The 22,487-nt window shown below is 38.5% G+C and overlaps 1 protein-coding gene across 1 annotated transcript in view; it reads right to left on the bottom strand.

Annotated features, from left to right (window-relative positions):
• Positions 1–3,321: 3,321 nt before the first annotated feature.
• Positions 3,322–22,487, bottom strand: part of hat1 (histone acetyltransferase 1) — a 31,673-nt gene continuing 12,507 nt past the window's right edge. Inside the window, exons 7-11 of the mRNA XM_051906164.1 lie at positions 21,908–22,012; positions 20,069–20,175; positions 16,335–16,486; positions 13,410–13,526; positions 3,322–3,911 (exon numbers count right to left, since the gene is read on the bottom strand). Of these exons, the coding sequence (XP_051762124.1) occupies positions 3,744–3,911; positions 13,410–13,526; positions 16,335–16,486; positions 20,069–20,175; positions 21,908–22,012 (649 nt within the window). The 3' untranslated portion in view covers positions 3,322–3,743. The remainder of the gene's footprint in view (positions 3,912–13,409; positions 13,527–16,334; positions 16,487–20,068; positions 20,176–21,907; positions 22,013–22,487) is intronic.

Genomic DNA, 22,487 nt, shown 5'->3' on the forward strand with positions numbered 1-22,487 from the left:
CATGTATTTGTAAGGCGCCCCTAAAAGGACATGGTGAAGAAAGAAAAGTATGAGATGGTAGGAAAATTTGGCAATGCTTTTGCGTTCGCTCGCAAAATGCTTCCCCCAAGAAACTTTGCATTCACTCGCAGAGAACACAAGAGTTTTGCGAGCGAATGCACAAATTTTTGCAAGGGAATGCAAAGTTTCTCAGGCGAACGCAAAGCATTTGCAAGCATTGACTTGTTATTTTTCCTTCCATCTCATATTTTTTCCATCACCATATCCTTTTAGGGGCTCCGTACAATCAGGAATTCGTGAAGGCAAAAAATTCGGCTGCTGACAAACAGAAAGCTACTTTGTTTGGAAGCGACTTCTGTGTGAGCTGTGCTTCATTCATTGCTACACTATTGACAATAGACCTTATCTGCCCACAAAATTCTGCTGCAAAAACGCCCAAATATTGTGGTCAATTAGATCATTTTTATTTGTTATTTAATCTGGTCACCAGCTGAAAAGCACAAAACAAATATCTTCAGAAGACTTCAAGCTCCTCAAATGTTAGCAGTTATCTGGGTTGAATCTTTCACAAAATCCCAAAGCATCATGAGTTCCACCATAAATATCTACTGTCAAGATCTTCAGTGGAAATCCTCTTTAACACTCCAGATACTCCAGCCACATTAATTATTCTCCTCTATTTGGATTTAGACGAGAGGCCTTGATATGAACTCAGGAGCCAGAGGAACATGAGAGGATACAATTAATATCTGACATGGTCAAGAGTTCTGGGCTCAACTTCTCACATTTGGAGAGGATGACAAATGAAAATTAACCTCCAGACCTTAATTTTTTAACTGCATTGAGTAAAAGGGAAGAGATGGTAATTCATCCATGGAATCAGCATGAGTGGTCGGCGTGAGGACAGGAAGGGTTTCAGCGTAACACAGTCATTAGCGAAGCACTCAATGCTAAATGCAATCAGAAGATGCATTAGCTGCAAAAGGGAGGGAGCAAATTTTACAGCACGTTTCTGCTTGTAAATTGATTTGACTCGAAATGAGTGAATGATCAGAGGTTTAAATTCTGTATCATTGTGCAGTAATGCCAGCTCTAACTCTTCTTAGTGTATCACAGGCTAATCTTCAGATCTCAGCTCGTACGTCAGTGACTGTCTTAACATCATGTGGAGCTGCAGACACTCAGGTTTACCTCAACCCAGGAAATCATCATTTGGCCATGAGGTTTACAGTTCACAAATTAAGTAGTCTTAAATAAGATCATTTGAATTCAAAATGTAAAGTAAACAAATCACATTTATAGGGATATTTTTTTTTATACAGTAGTTAATTCTAATCCTCTAATGTGATTCATCAAGAAGTAGGCTATTCCAAAATTGCTAGTATATGTAGTATAACACGCCACTGTTTATCTGTATTGTTTAAGTTCCAGAACTTTTTTTAATAGTTCTGGGTATTGACAGAGTTCGATTAGATTCCAGTTTACAAGCTCTTTATTCAATTCGAATCTTGATTCAATTTGATTCAGTATCAGTTCTTTTGGAGATATTTCATGTCCAGGTCAATTAAAAAAAAAAAAAAAAATCTCAACTAAAATATTTAACTTCATGTCAACTCTCCAAATATTAAAGTACATTACATTACAGTTTTTGAAAGTCTTTTATGCTCACAAAGCTGTTTGATTAAAAATACAGTAAAAACAGTAATATTGTGAAATATTAATGTTAAAATGTTAATATATTTTAAAATGTAATTTATTCCTTTGATTCAAATAATATTGTGCACGAATTACGGTGCTTCTCCTCCACTATCTGTTCCAGCTAACCCATTTAAAATAATAGATTAATTCATTAATGAAGTAGCACTTTAGTTTTGTAAAGAAATTCATTTATATTTTTTTATATTTATCTGCCATATATTCTCTGGCTCTGTAGGCATCTTACAACAGTTCCCAAATGAGCGATTTATAGATTATCATGACAGATTATGCTAATGTATGACTTTAAGATAGTTAACTCTACATCAGCTACATAAATTCATCAACTAACCATTCAGAAACGTCCTGTAATGCAACAGGACGTTTCTACATGTTGTCACTTCTTCTGGAGTCTCTCCATCATTGTCTGACTCCGGTTTGAACATAAAAGGCTGAAAAGTTTCTGACATTTTCAGTGAGTCTGCATGAGGTAATCGGAGCTGCTAACATGAGCTCTTGAAACTCCACCCTCTTCTTGGGAGCAGCAGCTCATTTGCATTTAAAGGGACACAAAAACAGCGTTTTTGCTCACACTCAATAAGTGACAAATTTAACATGCTATAAAAATGATCTGTGGGGTATTTTGAGCTAAAACTTCACATACACACTCTGGGGACATCAGAGACTTATTTTACATCTTGGAAAAAGTGGCATTATATGACCCCTTTAAGGTTATGAGAAACATATTCAGTGTGCTCAAACATACACTCGTTCAAAAGTTTGTGATCGGTAATATTTTTTAATGTTCTTAAAAGTCTCAAAAGGCAGGAACACACCAAGCCGACGCTGACAAACTAGTGGCGACGAAAGCAGACTGTGGGGTTGGCTCACGTCGGCAGCGGCTGGGTCCAAAGTTGCCCTGACACACCAAACCGACGCTCGACAGCCGACGGCCAAGTAGCACATCCGTTCTGCGCCTGCGTAAGATGAAATGCCTTTCTGTACCAGCAGGTGACAGTAGCTGAACGGCCAATCAGAATGATCAGATGGCCCGACAGACTGATGAGCTCCAACGTCGATTCCACGTCGATTTAGCCGAAAAAAAGCCAACGAGGACCAACTTCAGCCGACGGTGTGGAACACATTGAGAAAACTTAGACAGCCGACCGTCGGCTTGGTGTGTTCCTGCCTTTATGCTCACCAAGGCTGCATTTATTTGATTAAAAATATACACACACAAAAATTTTTTTTAAAATAACTGTTTACTATTTGAATGTATTTTAAAATTGAATTTATTCCAGTGATCAAAGCTGAATTTTCAGCATCATTACTCCAGTCTTGTTTCACGTGATCCTTCAGAAATCATTCTAATATGATTCATTGCTCAAGAAACATTTCTGATTATCAATATTGTAAACTGTTGTGCTATTTTCCATGATACTATTTTTTTTAAGGATTCTGCAATTAATAGAAAGCTCAAGAGTTTTTTTTTTTTGTAACAAATTAAGCCTGTCACATTTGATCAATTTAATGCATCTTTGCTAAAAAAAATATTTTTAAATTTTGAACTGTCGCATACTTCAAACACATACTGTACTATGCAAGTTTTACATAATATATCAAACATTGTTAAGTAAAATGAAGATCTTTTTATTTTAGACATCACCAAAGAGATGGCAAATCATACATTTGAGCAATATACAAAACATTTTATTTGTTCTTTAAGGAAGTGCTTCAAAATCTACATTTTTTTACATTACGGAAAATATTTGATGGAAAAAACAACTCAAAAATCTTCTTCTCCACAGTAGACCAATGCACTCATCTCTCATTATGTGAAAAACTGCCCATCATCTGTCTATCACACAAGTAACAAATGCAGATGTTTCATATTTAATCCCTTATAAACACTGGGTACAATGCAATAGAACAGTGTGTGTGTGTGTGTGTGTGTGTGTGTGTGTGTGTGTGTGTGTGTGTGTGTGTGTGTGTGTGTGTGTGTGTGTCTCGGCCAGTCTTTCCAGAACGATGCAGAAGTCTCCTCGTGCTCAAGCCTGAGCCAGTCGTTCCAGGACTCGCCGATAATCCGCCAGCACGTCCTGGTAGCTTTTCTCCAGTTCCTCGTGTTGAAGTCTTGTGTCCATCTGGCTGATGTGGGACGCCAACTCCTCCGGCCTCAAACATTTCTGCATCTTAGACAGCTCACGCTGGTTTTTCTACACACATGGCAAAAGCGTTGGGAGAAAATACACAGGTGTCAGTACAGCGCAGGAGAAAATAAGACACAAACCAGCTAACCCGATCCCATCCAAAAACTGCCATTGAATAGAAACCCCAGGGCAAATGTGATTACATCACAGCTAAACTTCATGTATAAAAACAAAGGGAGAAAGAAGGAAGAAATAAAAGAGCTGTGAACAGAAATTGAGTCTGTAAGGTTGTTGAGAGGCTTTGGCACTGAACCAAGACACACAAAACATGAATTCAGAAGAAAGCGCACACACAAAACGTATATAGATTTAGCATTCGCATACAAAAGCATTCGCTAAACAGTCGCACCACACAGGATTTCAAGAACCAGGACCTTTCATTTTTTCTGCATTTATTTTTTCTGATGTTAAAATACTTCCTACTATCACAGCTTAATTCGCAGTAACAACTATAAGCAAGCCATTCGTCAGTTGATTTCCCTGTAAATCTACTTTGTTTTTTATAAAACGTAAGTTGCTAAGAGAAGGACGACTTCCACAAGGAGTTACGTGATTGACAAATCAGACAAACACTGTAGTCCTTATACAGCAACTTACATTAAAAAAAACATAGCAGCTTCAAAATTAACATTTGAGGTATGATTGTGTAATTTATGTTACATGAAACAAACAGTGATGTTACCACAGAACCTCATTTTTCTCATGAATCAAAAAAGCACGATTGAAAACCCATGGGTAATTCCAGAGAGAAGCCATGGTGAATTAGCCTCCCGGGTTGGCCTACAAACTGATATCACGACTGAACAACTCTATTGTGTAATTCCTTTAGTAAGCGTTAAAGCAGTGCAGACAGTGTGTGGATGTCACGTGTCCCTGCTAAGGATGTCAAACTTTCCACAAAACACTCTCAAGAATAACATTCTTTTTAATTCTTCTATTTTTTTCTTATTTTCAAACTTAAGAATATTTGGTATTCCCAAGAACATTTCTAAACAATGCTTATCTTTGTACATACAGGGTTAGTTCACCCAATAATGAAAATTACACACCCTCATGTCGTTCCAAACCCGTAAGACCTTCTTTCATCTTCGGAACACAAATGAAGATATTTTTGATGAAGATTAAGATAATTTTTACTTTGACGTCAGAACGCCGGCTCGGTACTGGCCAAAGCTGATCACGTGAGCAGCACGACGCATGTATGTGATGCTGACGCAGGAGCAATAATGAGTCAGCGTTTTTATGTAGAACCTGGAAGCGCTGGATGTAAACAACATGTGAGAATGACACAGAAGAGAAGATATTGTTGAATAAAGTCTTTTTTTTTTTTTTTGTTTTTGTGCACAAAAAGTATTCTCGTCGCTTCATAAAATTAAGGTTGAACCACTGTAGTCATATGGACTATTTTAATGATGTCTTTACTACCTTTCTGGGCCTTGAAAGTAGTAATTAAATTGCTGTCTATGGAGGGGTCAGAGCTCTCGGATTTCATCAAAAATATCTTAATTTGTGTTCTGAAGATGAACGAAGGTCTTACGGGTTTGGAACGACATGAGGGTGAGTACTTAATGACAGAAAAGACATTTTTGGGTGAACTAACCCTTTAAGAGAGTTCTAAAGACCAAACTTAAGTAGAATTTGAATTCCTGAAAAGAACGTTCTTAAAATCATTGTAAATAATTTCTTAAAGTTAGGATAATCTCCAACTTGTTTTAAATACCTGAAGTTAAGATGTTAAATGAATTTATTGGGTTCTTGCAAATACTAAGCATTGCAACATAACACTAGCTATATAACACAGCATATAACTATTTAACTGGGCTGTACGTGAGTAATCAAGTGACACCAAAGACTGATAATGTAAACAATGATCGGTCAAGACTATTCATGATGTGACTTTTTAGCTCTTGAATACTGTCTGTATGAACATGAGACATGAACTGTAACCATAGTGACAGTAACTAAAGTAATATCAAAGATGAAAAAGTCTAAAACTGTACATTACATTTGAAATGACAAAAGTCGAGGCGCAAGTTCATCCATCAAATTAAAAGACAGCAACTTTAAAACTTAAGCAGGTATTTGCAGAGCATTTGAGTTGTACGCACACCACAAAAACTCAAGGGAGGAATACAGTAGCCATGTTTCCATCCACCTGTTTTTATGCAAATTTTGGGATATCACATTAAAAAAAAAAACACTGGATGGAAACATCAAGATGTGCATAAATTCTAAAAATGTGCATAAAAAACTTGAGCCCAACAGCATTAATAATAATTCTTTGACATACATAAAATATGATGGAAACACATTTACTGAATAAATCCCTCAATGTGCAAAAAAAACTCACGTGACTTTGCCTCAACAGAGGATGTGATTGGATAACTGGACTATGGCAAGCAGGACGAGAACGAGGGCCAAGAGAATGGAGCGAGGGCAGTGGTGTGAGTGATAATGAGCGTCACCTGCTCGCCAGACCGGTCTTCTATCTCACAGAGGAGCTTCGGAAGCACAAAAGGAGCACCGACAGTGAAGGATGAGAGAGGACCAGGCCTGGATTTACATGTGATTGTTTATGTGTGTACAGCAGTTGTCAGTGAGGGGCTGCCGCTTTTACTTTTTTTTGTTTTTTTTTTTTTATTTTATTTTATGAACATTAAACTGTTTGAACATTCACCGGTTCCCACCTCCTCCTTCCCTTAACAACATACCTTTCTACATTGGTGCCAAAGCCCAGGAAGGAAGGAGGAACGCTCTGTCAAAGAGCCCTCTCCGCTGTGGGGAATCCATCGGCTGGAGTGAGTTGCCAGGGGGACGTACGAACTTGTTGCCGGCCGTCAGGGTTGTACAGGGGTGGCTGTTGTCCGTGAGGGAGCGGAGGATTTGCCACCGTTTGCCTGAGGCCGAAGCCTGTTGCCGTTCACCATGAAGCGGAGGAGCAGGGAACAGGGGACTCCTGCCGGCTGCCCGAACCAGTCACAGTCCACCAGGCGGTGGAGGAGTGTCGAGCCGTACACCAAGGGCTATCCAGTGCCACCGCCAGGCATCACGGAGGAGTTCTCCCAGCTGGTGGAGGACTGGATGGCAGCGCGTTTTGGGAACCGGACCAAGATTTTTTTTTTTTTTTTCCCCTCTCTCCCCTCTCTAATTTCTGTCACTCCTCATACTTCCATCTCCTTTTCTCTCGCCTCGTCTGTCCTTACCCCCAGGTGCTGCAGCCAGCGTGAGTAGAGCGCAGTCTCGTCGGTACCCCCGGCCTGCGAGGGGCGATGGGGGTATGTGGCAAGCAGGACAAGGCTGAGGGCCGTGAGAATGGCGTGAGGCCGGTGGCGTGATTGATAATGAGCGTCACCCGCGTGCCCCACCAGTCTCGTATCTCACAGAGGAGCTTCGGAAGCATAAAAGGAGGAGCGACGACAGTGAAGGACGAGAGAGGACCAGGCCTGGATTTACGTTATGTTTTGTTAATGTGTGTGCAGCTGTTGTCCATGAGGGGCTGACGCTTTTACTTTCGTTTTGTGTTTATTTTATGATCATTGAAGTGTTTGAACATTCGCCGGTTCCCGCCTCCTTCCCTTATCATACCTCGCTAGCATCTCAAATGTTTTTTTTAGTTATTCTGAAATGCCTGAGCCAAAGTCTGTCATCAGAATGATTTGGTTTAACTCCCTCCCAGAAGCTTCTCACATGACTGTGTTCCCTAACACCAGGCATCCGAATCCAAGGTAACATGTCAGTGTTTATTGCGTTTTGTTACACGCTCTGAGACGCAAGTCATTTATGATGTAGGACAGGGGTCGGCAACCTTTTTGTCATGAAGTGCCATTTTAAGTTTCTGAGTTAATTACTGTGCTACACCCCACACATCATCAGCCAATTTCAAGATCAAAGACTACAATTGGAGAGAGAGCAGCATCAGCACTGGTAGGATAATTTAGTGTCACTACTTTTAATGAAGAAGACTGTGTGTCAAGCTTCAGGATGTGACGCTGAACTTTCAGTTTCATTTGCGGCAGTTTGCACGTCGGCTTGCTGAAGAGATGCTACTCCTCTGCGGTGATGCTTGCTGCAGTAGCGCTGTCATATCTGGGTACCAGAAGCAGTTATAACACGCTCTCGCATGTTCAGTTTTTACCATTTCAAGAGGAGTAAAATTTACATTTGTGGCTTCAACAAACAGATGCATTTTGTCCACTTTCATCTGGAATGCGAAAAAATGCCCTTTCTTTCGATCTTTTCATGATTGGATAGCTATCCGATCAGAGAAAACACATGAAGTGACCAGGTATGCAGAGTTTCAACATGCATCACAGTCATTTTGATGTGTGTGGAATGTTTACCAATATACTTGGTTGAATATCTCAGAAATGTATAGCATTGACTACAGTCAAACCAAAATTTATTCAGACACCTTGAACATTTTACTCATTATTACAGTTTATTCACTATAGTTTAAAAAATGGTAATAAAATATGACAAGAACGAAGAAAGAAGTTAGAAAGAAGAAAAACTGTGTCAGAAAACATTAATCTTAATTATGTCAGATAACACTTAAGCAAAACATGGTCAGGTCAAAGTGTCTGAAGAATTTTTGGTCCCAAATTTTTATACATTGTACTGGTAGTCCACTGTATGAAGAATTTTTGGGTATAATATGTCACAGTTTACTTTATTTTGCTATCCTCACTTACATAAATAAACTATAGTGTCCTGCACCCACTAGTAAAAACATAAAAAATTATATCTAGTGTCTGAATAATTTTTGGTTTGACTTTGTACAGTGGAACAAGCTGTAAGCTGTCAGTCAGTAACTTGTGTGCGAGTTGCGCAGTGGTCGCGCTAATGTTTTATCAGAGCTGCGCACTTTCATTGACTTCCGCAGTTTAATTATCACACTTTTTAACTCCAAATTTAATAAAACTAGCTGCGTTACTATGAGAAATGATTACCTCAAAATGTAATTCTGTATGCAGGTACGAGGTAGTACTTTATCTGAATGAAGTACATACACCTCTCTCGCTTTTGCTCACGCGCCAGCGATTACCCCTCCACGTGCCATAGGTTGCCGACCCCTGATGTAGGATAAGAGCGCTACAGTGGCCCAGATTTCAGCAACTTTCATATTTATTAGATATTTTGTGCCAATTTCCTAGGAAGTGACAATTTTGTTATCTTGAACACATTGGAATGGAAACGGTGCTTTACTCAGAAATGTTTTATGCGATATTCCAATTTTGCACATAAGATTAATTTGCAACTTTGGGTGAAAACATTGTTAGTGCTAAAATAGCTACAGTATCTCACAAAAGTGAGTACACCCTTCACATTTCAGCAACCATTTTAGTTTATCATCTCAAGGGACAATACTATAGAAATGAAACTTGGATATATTTTAGAGTAGTCAATGTGCTGCTTGTAGAGCAGTATAGATTTACTGTCCTCTGAAAATAACTTAACATACAGCCATTATTGCCTAAATAGCTGTCAACAAAAGTGAGTACACCCTAAGTGATGACAGCTGTATGTTGTTTAACCATGCAAAGCCACATGTCCTATTCATCATGTTCATGTTTTTGTCTGCTTGACAGGACCATATAAATGTGTGGATCTTGTATTAGAGCAGTTAAAATTTGGTGCTTTGAGTACAATTCTCTCATACAGATCACTGGATGTTCAACATGGCACCTCATGGCAAAGAACTCTCTGAGGATTTGAGAATTAGAATTGTTGCTCTCCACAAAGATGGCCTAGGCTATAAGAATATCGGTAACACCAAGAAACTGAGTTACAGTACAGTGGCCAGGGTCATAGAGAGAGGTTTTCCACTCAGAACAGGCCAAAGAAGTTGAATCAAAGAAGTTGAGACCTTGTGCTGTGCAACAGGTGCAGAAGCTGGCTTCAAAAAAGATGCATGAGTGCTGCCAGCCTTGCTTTAGAGGTTGCAGAAGCGGAAGGTCAGCTTGTCAGTGCTCGGACCATACGCCGCACACTGCAACAAGTCTGTTTGCATGGACGTCGTCCCAGAAGGAAGCCTCTTCTGAAGCTGGCTCACAAGAAAGCCCGCAAACAGTTTGCTGAAGACAACCTTTCCAAGAGCATGAATTATTGGAAACATGTCCTGTGGTCTGATAAACTAAGATAAACTTGTTTGACTCAGATGGTGTCCAGCATGTGTGACGACGCCCTGGTGAGGAGTACCAAGAAAATTATGTCTTGGCTACAGTCAAGCATGGTGGTGGTAGCATCATGGTCTGGGGCTGCATGAGTGCTGCTGGTACTGGGGAGCTCTGCTTTATTGAGGGAAACATGGATTCCAACATGTACTGTGACATTCTGAAGCAGAACATGATGCCATCCCTTCAGAAACTGGGCTGAACGGCATGATAATGACCCCAAACACACCGCCAAGATGACAACTGCCTTGCTGAGGAAGCTGAAGGTGAAGGTGATGGAGTGGCCAAGTATGTCTCCAGACCTGAACCCTATTGAGCACCTGTGGGACATCCTCAAGCGGAAGGTGGAGAAGCGCCATGTGTCTAACATCCAGCAGCTCCGTGATGTCTTTATGGAGAAGTGGAAGAGGATCCCAGCAACAACCTGTGCAGCTCTGGTGAATTCCATGCCCAGGAGGATTAAGGCAGTGCTAGATAACAATGGTGCTCACACAAAATATTGACACTTTGGACACAGTTTTGACATGTTCACTTAGGGTGTACTTACTTTTGTTGCCAGTTATTTAGACAATAATGGCTGTATGTTGAGTTATTTTCAGAGGACAGTAAATCTATACTGCTATACAAGCTGCACATTGTCTACTCTAAAGTATATCCAATTTTCATTTCTATAGTATTGTCCCTTGAGAACATAAAATGGTTGCTGAAATGTGAGGGGTGTACTCACTTTTGTGAGATACTGTAGATTATATCCACGTCTTTGTAAGTTACCAAACTTTACAGAAAACTAGTTGTCCGGTTCCGTTTACACAGCAGGGGTTTCATGGTTGTGAGTCCAGAAAATGTATAGGTGTGAGTTTGGTTATAGACTGTGCTTGTCACTGCTGTAAACTACAACATTGGTACAGTATTAGTAAGTATGCCGACTTCGTATGAGTGCTGTTTGATGCACAGGCGTCTGCCTTCAAACACAATGTGTATGTGCATGCGGGCTACACAATGAGTGTGACTATCTCGTTGTTGATGAGAGATTAACATCTAAAGTGAATTTAAACAGGCAAAATATTGGATTAGATATTGGATATAAAATATTGTGCATTGGGTCTTGCAGTGTCAATCCAACTTATATCATTAATATTAAATCAAACAATTTTTGTTGTTAGACCTAAAAAATTCAGGTAAGTGTGTACTGAAAAGTTAATTATTAGTGAGTAACCCCATAAATCTCTACCTGCATACACGCACAGACAAGATGTTGTGAGAACAGGAAAATCTGCAACACATTCAAAGTAAAGAGACCTCCAGAAGAGAGAGAGAGGCATATGGTTTGCAGATCCTGATCTATTTCCTTCCCAGCCTCATGTTTTTCACTCTTTCTTTGGCTCTGTCTTTTTGTCTGGTGTTTGTGCGGTTATACTGCTGTCAGAGTTTCTGTCCTGGACAGTGTCATGATGAGAGCGGTTCTGATCCAACAGATTACCACTGCTGGAGCTTCAGCACCAAAGCACATTTCATATCAACTTACATTATCTGCAACATATCAACTAATATCTCCACAATCTCCAAGAAGAATCAAGACACATGCAGCGAAAAGAAACAGCTAATCGAGTTACAATTTAGGCAAGATGAAAAGATAAAGACCACTGCACGGAATCTTTAGTCACAGAATTTTGCAAAAACCTCCTGAGAATTGGAAAGTTCCAAACTGTCTGACATTCCTTCTACTCTGGAACACACACACAAAAAAAAAAAAAATTCAGAAGAATGTTCATTTTGCTCTTTTTCATACACTGAATACACACAGTAACTAGAACATGTTAAGCTCCAAAAAAACACCATAAAAGAATGTCATATACTGTATTCCAAGACTCCTGAAGATGAGTTTTGCATGAGAATCAGGACAAAATTTTTATTTATATTCACTGAAAATACTGCTCCTGAAATCTCATTTGTGGTTGCATAATGTACTTATTTTTAGGGTGAAAATATTTCCTTTTGTGTTCCACAGAAGAAAGAAATAATAACTTAGAACAAAAATGAGGAATGATATTTGAAACGCAATTATCTTTTTCAACTACATAATCAAATTTTTCTTATTGTTATCAGATGAAAACAGATGTGAAAACTGATTTTTTTCTTCTTTAAGTACAAAAGAACAGCATTTATTTGAAATAGAAATCTTTTGTAAAATTATAAATGTGTTTACTGTCACTTTTGATCAATTGAATGCATCCTTTCTGAATTAGTATTGAAGAAAAAAAAAAATCGTACTAACCCTAACATTTGAATGTTAGTGCATTTCTTTAAATATTTTGGCCAATTTGATAATGCATCGATTTTTTTCTCTCCCATAATCAGTGCAGAAAAATGCAATAAAATTGCACAGAGGTTGTGTGGGCTTAAAGATAACTACTTAAGACATTAAAATACTGCGTCAAACTGCTCCAAATTATAACTATAACATACAAAGGCTGCAGAAAGATAACTACTGGGGTCAAAAGAATTTAGTGATATTGCACTGATGCTCAGAGGCACAGCTCCAATCCTGAGATACACAACTGCAGCGTGTCTTCATGCAGAGAGAGCGGATTAGAGAGAGAGTCCGTGTGCAGGTGACTGGGTGCTGCATTCTCCCTGCTAAATGGCTTCGCTTAAATCAGATGCAAATCTGTAATAATGACACTTGTTGTGAATGGAGCTCGTGGTGTGGATGTGGAGACTGCGGCTGCCGCCCGGTGTGAGCCATTATACCCTCAAACAAACCCAGACTGAGGCCTCGGGTCCCTCTCGCTCTTAACACCGCGTGAGAGGATCACACAGGAAACGGCGCAAACTATTCACACCACTCAATGAATAAATTACACCAGACAAAGACTGCAGAATATCAGAACGGCAGCACTGAAAGAGTTTTGTTTCTGTTCATTTTTACACAGCACACTAATATAAACTGGTCTAGAAATGTGCAGCTCTCTTTGAAGTCAAGAAATGCTTCATTTCACATGTTGTAGTTTGAGCTGTGCGGTTTGGAGAACGTTACACAAGCAGGCCAATCTTGGCAGTCGCAGTCGGGGTTTGTTTTGGCAAGACTTCACTTGTTTTGTTGTTTCTTGAAATCCACGTTCAGTACATGAAGTTCAGGCTCCATTATCTGCACTTTATGACTGACTAATCATTGCATGGGAGTTGTAGCAGTTACGCCTAATAGGTAATGTACTTTGTGTACTAAGTCAGATTGCAGTCATTCTGCTTTTTAAAAGCAGTCCATCAGCATAGACAGAGACAGAGGGACCTACAGCCGACATGAGCAGATAAAACAAACAAGCACACTTACTCTGTAGGGTCCATAGAGTCTTTTTTTCACCTCCAAGCGAAATTCTCTGGCTTTCTCTTCATCGCTCATGTCTGTGTTTCTGAGACGCAGAATTTCATAAACACGCCTTGCATGTTTCTGAAAGTTAGAAAGTAAACAAGAAGCATTTAAGAAGCTTTGCAATAGGTTTGTTTCATGTAACACATATTCTAGCTTATCTTTAACCTAAGGTTTGGGGACAGCATCTGTAACAATAATTTCAACTGCAGTCCTGAGCATTTAAAAGCAGAATATGTGAGGTTTAGTACAAGAATAGTACTTAATATAGTACTTTAGAGGTGGAACTTATAGCTGAAAGTTTAGTTATGCCATACCAATGTAATTCCTGCGGGGAGAGTTCAGTAGGCTCATAATTTTTGCAAAATAAACACAGGGTGATTAGAATACAAAGCTGACATCATGATTGACAGCTTCTCTGAGCGAAGTAGTCACTGAGGCTATTTTTTCAGGATTTTCGGGAGGAGATTGGAGCTTCAACTTTATTTCTACATTTCCATAACTGTTTTCACAATGACATAATGAGTTGTTCTGCAGTAAACTGTACTAACCGATTCTGCGTGAGTGTGGGCGGGGCCTTGATACTGCGGCTCCACTTCACGCTCACTACTGTGCAGACTCGGGCTCTGAGTTCACTACTGTGCAGACTCGGGCTCTGAGTTCACTACTGTGCAGACTCGGGTTCCAAGATGTCAGCGCCATATTTGGACATTGACAGCTTCACTTCTCTACAATGGAAGAGAGTGACGGTGCGTCGTCCATATTTTTTTTTAGTCTATGGTTAAAACTGTCAGTGTGCCACAGATGCTATCCACATAGCCTAAGCTGTGACATACACAAATGGAAAACACAAAACCTGAATCAAAGGAAGAATGTCACGTATTTTTTTTAAAAATGGCCTAGAACCCTCATACTAGAGTTAGAATCATGTATACTGTGCTATGTGTGTAACTTCCGTTTTGCTAGAAGTCTTTTTTATACTCATGAGGGCAAAGACCATAGATGATTAGATTATGTTTCTAATCAATTAAACATGAAAAGGAAGCTTTCACTGCATAATATTTTAATACATGCATTCCAGTGAATTACAATTATATGTCAAACCTTTAAACTCGAGGTGTAAAATCAGCATGCAGCAGTTTACAAGTAGCCCAATTCTGCGGTAAAGCCGCAAATTTGGCAACACTGCTACTGAAATCATTTGGTGATGGTTTTAATGGTTAACGCTTGATGGTTTGTAATATTTGTAATGGTATTTTTAGTGGAAACCATTAGAACTTCTATGATGGTTTCTATTGTTTGTTTTTTTAGCAGTGTTCAATAAAATCATGATTAATTGCTTTTGATACTTTATTTGAACCAATTATTATTGCCTCATTGTTATTATATGCATTTAAAGTCATTTTAAAGGCAATTGTTTGCCTTAGGTCTATTTTTATTACCACAAAAAAAAAAAAAAAAAAAAAAAAGTATCAGATTACTCGATTAATCATCAAAATCAACTAATTACTCGATTACCGAAAATAATTGTCAGTGACAGCCCTAATAATATGTAATGTAAAACATCCATATGCTTTCATTAGAGAATAATGCCGTTTTGTAACAGCAAAGAGCAGAGACTCTAAATACATTGTACAAAACGTACCAGCCGCAGCAATTACGGACTGAATCTTTAATGGTGTCCACTTCTCTGGGTTAAAAGCATCTTGCTCTGGGATTCCCGTGCTACTCTCAGAGCAGAGAATCTGTAACCATGACTCCGAGAGGTCCACCATACCTCACGCAGTTCCCACTAGGGTAGTATGGAGAGCCAAGCATTTTACCTGGCCATGCCACAGGCACCACCCTGAGATAATCACTCACAAACAACACGAACAGAGGGGATTGTGGGGCATAAAAGGAGATGCTGGGTCATAATTGAAGCAGTTAAAGAGTGACCGGAGTGGCAAGAGAGAGAGGAGTCCCACAGGGGTCACTGTTAGGCCCACTCCCACTCACTACCTGCTAATGGCCCGCAGCCCTCAGAGGAAACGGATGTTCACTCCTACCTTTAGGGGCATTACAAGTTGAAAACCCATCAGGAAAAAGCCATAACCTCTGTGTATAAATACACAAACTCTTTTCTAGAATTAACTGCATAATTACTTGGCCTTATTAGCTACACCAGAAAAGATTTATAGAAAGCGCTCAAAAACAAGGCAAAAACAGGGCTGGTAATATTGCCAAAAACAATATACAGTATCTCGAAGTCTGCTCTGAAATGACTTTTTTAGAATTGTGTGGGGCTTTTTCAACCATACAGCTACTGTTGGCAAGTGGATTCAAAATACAAGTAGTAAAAAAAATAAAAAAAATAAAAAAAAAAGTTTTCCCAATAAATTAACAAAAAAGAATGACAATTATTATTATTATTATTATTTTGAATATGCACCAATAATAATGTTTAGTATTAAACAGTCCTAATTACATATTTTTTTACTAAAACATTTTAAAGCAGACAAAATGCTACGCAGGAACTGTTGGGAATATTTTTAGAGATGACCCCAAACCACTGATCTGATTCACTGAAACAGTTCGAAAAAACAGATTTATTGAAATTAATTAAACTATTTAATCAGGTTTTATAGTTGAGGTGCTATTCAAATATCTTGATCTTCACGCTCTTGCGAAGCTAGCCTACTGGGATGGCCTTAGAAAATGTAATAGCCAAATCGCATTAAAATAAATGTCGTGCATAACAAACATGCTCGTGTGTGATGCAGGTGTGAATCCAGCTTGTGACTTAGTGTGTCATATTTCCACCTCTTCTCCTTATGTTTTTTCTTTTGAATATCAATATCACTAAAAAGGCAAAATCAATACAGTAAATAAACCAGCAAGGGATGTTACCTTGTTGATCTTGAGTTTTTCTCTGGCCTCAGATGCCATCTCTTCACTGAAGCCCTGAGAGAGTTTCTCATTGGAGAAAGATGGCAGAGTCAAGCACAGCTTCACCAGCACAAAATCTCTCAGCTTCACGTAGTTTTCAGACGGATCTTCCGCTGCAAAGCAGACAGTTGTGAAATGTCAGTCCATGAGTCTTGAAAGTTTCCATTTGGTAAAATACAGTATTAAGATACTGACGCCAGACAAACACAACTCAACCTTCATAAAAACACTCATTACATATGCTGAATACATCATTGTAGACAATTAAGCTAAATGCATGTTTACTCTGGTAATCAGGGGAAACAAAGAATTTTACTGAATAAAAAAAGACTGGAGAGAAAAGACAAGTTACACAATGTAGATTGCAATAGCAGATGCTGGCAATAAAAAATAAAAAAAAAATAAAAAAATCAGGAGCAAGCTAATATCATGATTTTAATGCACTTAATACAGCATTAGACTAAAGTTCCCCTCACTGCCTCACAAATATGTTAAAAATGTCTTAATATATTAAACTTCAGTAGCAAAAATGGCATTGGAGTTGCTAAGCTTGACTCATTTCAATGAATCGGTTCAAACTGATAATATAATTTGAATTGTGCATCATAAAAAAAAAAAAAAATGTTCATGGAAGTGCCAAAATGGCATTTTATGAGCAAAAAAATGTTTTAGTAAAAATATATGAAAGGTAAATATTGCTGTTTATTACCATGTACAGTATGTATTTGTTAAATTAATGTATGATTGATATAAATGATTAAATATTATTCAGTGTTCATTAATGCAAATATAATGTAGAAATAATAAGTAGCAAATATTTTTAAATTATTTTATATAATGCTATACTACACAGCCCTTGTATCTCCTCCTCTCTCTATATATAGAGAGAAAAATGAACAGACATAGTAAAATAGTGCGAGCTGGGTAGAGATCTGGTAGAGTGTGGTTCTCCCTCTCTTTGAATAATTGTGTCTTTGTTGAGGGGGTGAGTGAGCGAGTGAGTGGCAGCATGTGGCCAGCACATTTCAGCAGCAAACTGCCGGCAATTAACATCACATCCCTTCACCTCCCCAAAACTGAAGGCAGAGCAACTCAACAGCAACAACTGCCTTATGAAAGGAAATTCACAACACGTTGCCCTCTCTCTCTTTCAAACACACAGAATATCATTAGAAAAGCTGTGTGACCATACATGTCGGTTTTCTGAACACACGCTCTAATGGTACTAGGATTTACATTCATTTTTTTTAATCAGATAAAACCATTTGCAAAGGATTTCCAAGATCAAAATAAAGAAAACATGACAAATTATAATCAACTGTATTGAAACTGTTATGTTGTCATTACATACTGACTGCATTAATGCATGTAAATGTTGGTCAATCAATATGGGTTTCTCATGTCAGCTGCAGACCCAACCCAAAAGTGTGATGAGAACCCTGACGCAAAATGGAGACTGACTTGATATTATTCCACTTTTTTACAGCTACTTGTCAAATAAATAAATAGACATGAAATATAGATTTGAGTAGAAATTATTTTATTATTTGCAAATAAAGAAATGAATCTATCATAGCTATATAAAAACAACATAGTTGTGCTACTACAACGGTCAGCGATGGTCCAACGAGATGTGTATTAAATGTAATGTATAATAACGGATAATTAAATTATGTTAGGGCCAAAAACTGATATGATAGCCGATATTATAAATCTATACTACACAGTTATGCTATACCATTTGAACCACTCACATTTTATCATCTTTGAGGTTAGTATTGTGTGGGACAAGTTACAAGCCAAAAGATAAGTTAGTAGGGCTGTGATGAGACAGTTAGCTCACAAGACAAGATTTTTACAGTATTTTTAAGAAATCCTCAATGACAAAATATGTGACTAAAAATAGTCTGCATCTGAAATGTTTTTACTAATCATCTTAATGAATGTAATTTCAGTTCAACTTTCTGAATATGAACTATCATATGCAGTAAAAGACAATAATACTAAAGCACTGTAAAAGGTTTTGCCACAACTGACTGCTTCTCTCCTGTATAATTTCAAATGAGTCTCTTCAGACCTTACTGTACATGAATTATAAGACTGAAGCGACCATTATCCAACTGAATTAAATGGTTTTTATTTCTATAAAAAGCAAAACAACAGTGTAAACATAACAGGTGGCATATTCTATGCTAATTTCACTCTCACACTCCCTCCGTCATGGCAATATCGCGAGACAGCTTTTCACCTCGACGAGAATTCTCATCACATTTTAATCTTGCGAGATCTTGTCACACCCCTAGGATAAGTCCTTTGTTCAAATGTTTGGTTAAATGCACAATGCAGCTAAATTTGTTTGTCCATTCAGCTTTTAGTGCTTAATCCTGCTCTGTACACACAGAGTTCAGTAATTTAAGGCAGTGACAACCACATTTACACATTCTACATAACCGAAATGAACTACTCATTGTTATTGACGTATTTAAATGTGCGATGTGATAGAGGTACGAGCCTTGACCCATAAAACTAAATAAATCTAAAAGCTTTATATTGAAAACAAGACCATCAAAAATATCATTCATTCATAAAATTTCCTTCAGCACTCAGATGTAAAGGCTGTAGAGGTTGTAAAACCATGTTTTCACACAAAACTACCTACGCTGCATGCTGTGCCTGCGTGAGACTGTTGACATCTCTGACTAATGCGGGACAGTATTTAGTGATTTATTTTTAATTGCATTAATCAAAAATGGCTTTAATGATAATTAAACTATGAAACAGTAATACTAACCATCTGGAATTTTATAGTGGTTTCTTACCAAACCGACAGTAGTTGGATGGTAGTTTAGTTAAACTTGCTGAACATAAAATAGTGCATAAACAAAACAAAACTAACTAACCAGACCTGATGCGATAAGATTCCAGCGACAAGCAATTTGTCTGTCCACACCAGGTGCGACATGACTATGACACGTCGCAAAATCAATCAAAAATCACAGCCAATCAGAAGAGCTTGTGGGCGGAGTCTCTGCAAGCACACCACACTCGCATCGAAATGGATAAGCACAATCTATTTCATAAACATTACACCATTTTAACATGATTAAAATAATGAGTGAGTGAAGCAATCTGTGTCATAGAATACACATATGTCCACAGTTCAAACGTTCTTGTTATTTTTTTTCAAGCGCTGAGGTGAATTATCCATTGTCGCTTTCAGTATGGCTATAAAGGTCATGCAAAATGATAGTCAAACTCAGATGCTTTTAACATGAAATAAAGCACAAACAGTAGCTGAGATTATCATTGTCATACTTTGCATGCAGAAATAGAAACCGTTTCTAAAATAAAATCGTTGTGTATCGTCGTCACGGCTGGTTAGGACAAAAACTCTGATTAACATAGAAATGATACCTCTTATCATGTGATAATCATCACAATTTTGGGACTGAGTCATGTTTCGTACATGCACGAAATTATAATTTAGGGGATTCACTCCGGTATTTAAATGCGGTTGGCACTCCTGAATCTTTACATTGTGTATGTGGCCTTTAACTTAAATAATAGTGACTCTTTCTCTGGCAAACAGCACAAGTAATAAACATAAAATGCTAACCAGGGCATCTAAGAAGGAAAAATAAATAGCTCAAAACAGGACTCAAATGTTTAATCTAGGCTTCAGTGTCCACTCATACCTGTGATGTCCTGTACTTTAGCAGACGTGCAGTAGTATCGGTGGACTGTCTCTAAGAGCTGAGCCCCGTGGCCTTCTCCCTGGAATGGTGGTAAGATCAGCATCTGGCTACACACACAATACAAAAGCTTCAGTGACGCTGCACAGAAGAGCACGATGATTAGGCACAATACCAATTTAAGGTTAGAGCTCTTGAGCCTTTGAGCAACTGTTCTGCAAACACAGAGCCCTGTTACAACTCTAGCACCCTTCAGACACACACTATACTACTGGCTTTACAGAATCTACTGAAACTGACATTATAGGCAAGAGGTTTTGCTTCAAAACCATCATTCAACAACATCAAGTTACTGACACAACACAGTAACAAAACTGTTAATCACACCAAAAGTACCAAAAATATCCTTAAAGGATTAGTTCAATTTCAGAATTAAAATTTCCTTATAATTTACTCACCCCCATGTCATCCAAGATGTCTTTCCTTCTTCAGTCGAAACGAAATAAGGTTTCTGAGGAAAACATTCCAGGATTTTTCTCCATATAGTGGACTTTAACGACTACCAACGGGTTGAAGGTCCAAATTGCAGTTTTAGTGCAGCTCTTAAGGGCTACACAATCCCAGACGAGGAATAAGGGTCTTATCTAGCAAAACAATCAGCCATTTTCTTATATAATAATATATAAATAATAATAATTATATACTTTTTAACCACGAATGCTCATCTTGCGTTGCGATTTTGAAGTTGGAGGAGAAAATATGATTTTTCGCCCTACCACGGTACTTCCGCCTACGTCACGCGTGACCTTTCCACCGTGATTACGTAATGCGTGGCGCATCACAGAGCAGTGCAAGACAAGCATTTGTGGTTAAAAAGAATATACATTTTTATTTTTATTTTTTTTAGAAAATGGCCGATCGTTTTGCTAGATAAGACCATTATTCCTCGGTTGGGATCATGTAGAGCCTTTGAAGCCGCAATTTGGACCTTCAACCCGTTGAACCCCAGTGAAGTCCACTATATGGAGAAAAATCCTGGAATGTTTTCCTCAAAAACCTTAATTTCTTTTCAACTGAAGAAAGAAAGACATGAACATCTTGAATAACATGGGAGAGAGTAAATTATCAGGAAATTTTAATTCTGAAGTGAACTGATCCTTTAAAAAGTACCAAAATACAAAAAAAAAAAAAAAATCAGAAGTGTGATATGATAACACTTAGATAAATATTGAATTATATTTGCAATATTACCAAGTGAAAGAGTGATTGGACACATGACCTGTGAAATCAACATCAAAAGAAATGGGAAGCATTTTCTCCAGCCTTTCAAAAGTTGATAAGTCTATTTATTTGACTTATTTGATTTGTTTTCTATGCAGGATTATATGGTTAGCTGCAATTTATTATTTGCATTTTGTATGGTTTTCCCCCTGCTGCTGTCCATGATCCTATCAGAACTCATTTTGGGTCGCGACCCACCAGTTGAGAATTACTGATAAAGACTGCCTCAATTTAGCTGCTGAAAATGTTCTCAAATACAGTAAGCAATGATATCATCAGTCTGCGAAAGGTTATATCTGTTCATTCATCAGTGGCCAACGTAATGAAACGTTAGCACGTCTTGCCAATCAATACATTAGACTCGTTTTCAAAACGAGCTTTTGGGTGGGTGATGCTGAATTGGTTGGTCTTATAATACCCAGTGAGGGGCTGGCACACAAGAGACGCAAGATGGTAATTTGGGAGTTTTAGGGACAAGGGAGAGAGAGATGTGTAATTTTCTTTTCCTTTTTTCACAGAATAAAGCAGCAGATAGTGGGCACGTGCTTCCTTAGTAATTACCTGACACGTGGTCTGGTTTTGTCTGGGTATACGTAGTAATTATACACTGTCATGTAGCCAACCGTCGCGTAAAGGGTCTCTCCATCCTTATTGTACTTCTCGAATCTGCAAGAAAGACAGAGAGATAGAGAGAGATGACAAAGGCAGGCAGGTCAATCGTAGGCACGCTCCCATGCACCGAACCCCCCGTCGTCAGCGCGAGCGCGCTGTGGAGGGCCAGTGGCCTGTCGCTGCACCTGCTGGAGACACTGAATGCATTATGCACTTAATTGGTGCACTGCAACTTAGAGCAGAGAGGCAGGCATCTAGCCTCTTCACATCACTCCAGTCCATTTGCCCATTGTCTGTTTTAATAGGTGCCAAAGCAAAGAAAACACAGGCAGAGTCCCCTTCACTACCGCTGGAGACTTCATTCAGCGTTTCAAAAGACAACAACATTCAATTCAGCCTCTTGGCCTGACTCAAGAAAGAAAGAAACACAAGAGCAAAGAAACGAGACAAACAACACAAAGGAAACTCTTGCCAGATCAACAATTTGCTTCAATGCAGGAGAAAATAAAATTAAAGCAGTCTGATAATT

This window comes from Ctenopharyngodon idella, chromosome 9 (genome assembly GCF_019924925.1).
Source record: "Ctenopharyngodon idella isolate HZGC_01 chromosome 9, HZGC01, whole genome shotgun sequence".
Taxonomy (NCBI): domain Eukaryota; kingdom Metazoa; phylum Chordata; class Actinopteri; order Cypriniformes; family Xenocyprididae; genus Ctenopharyngodon; species Ctenopharyngodon idella.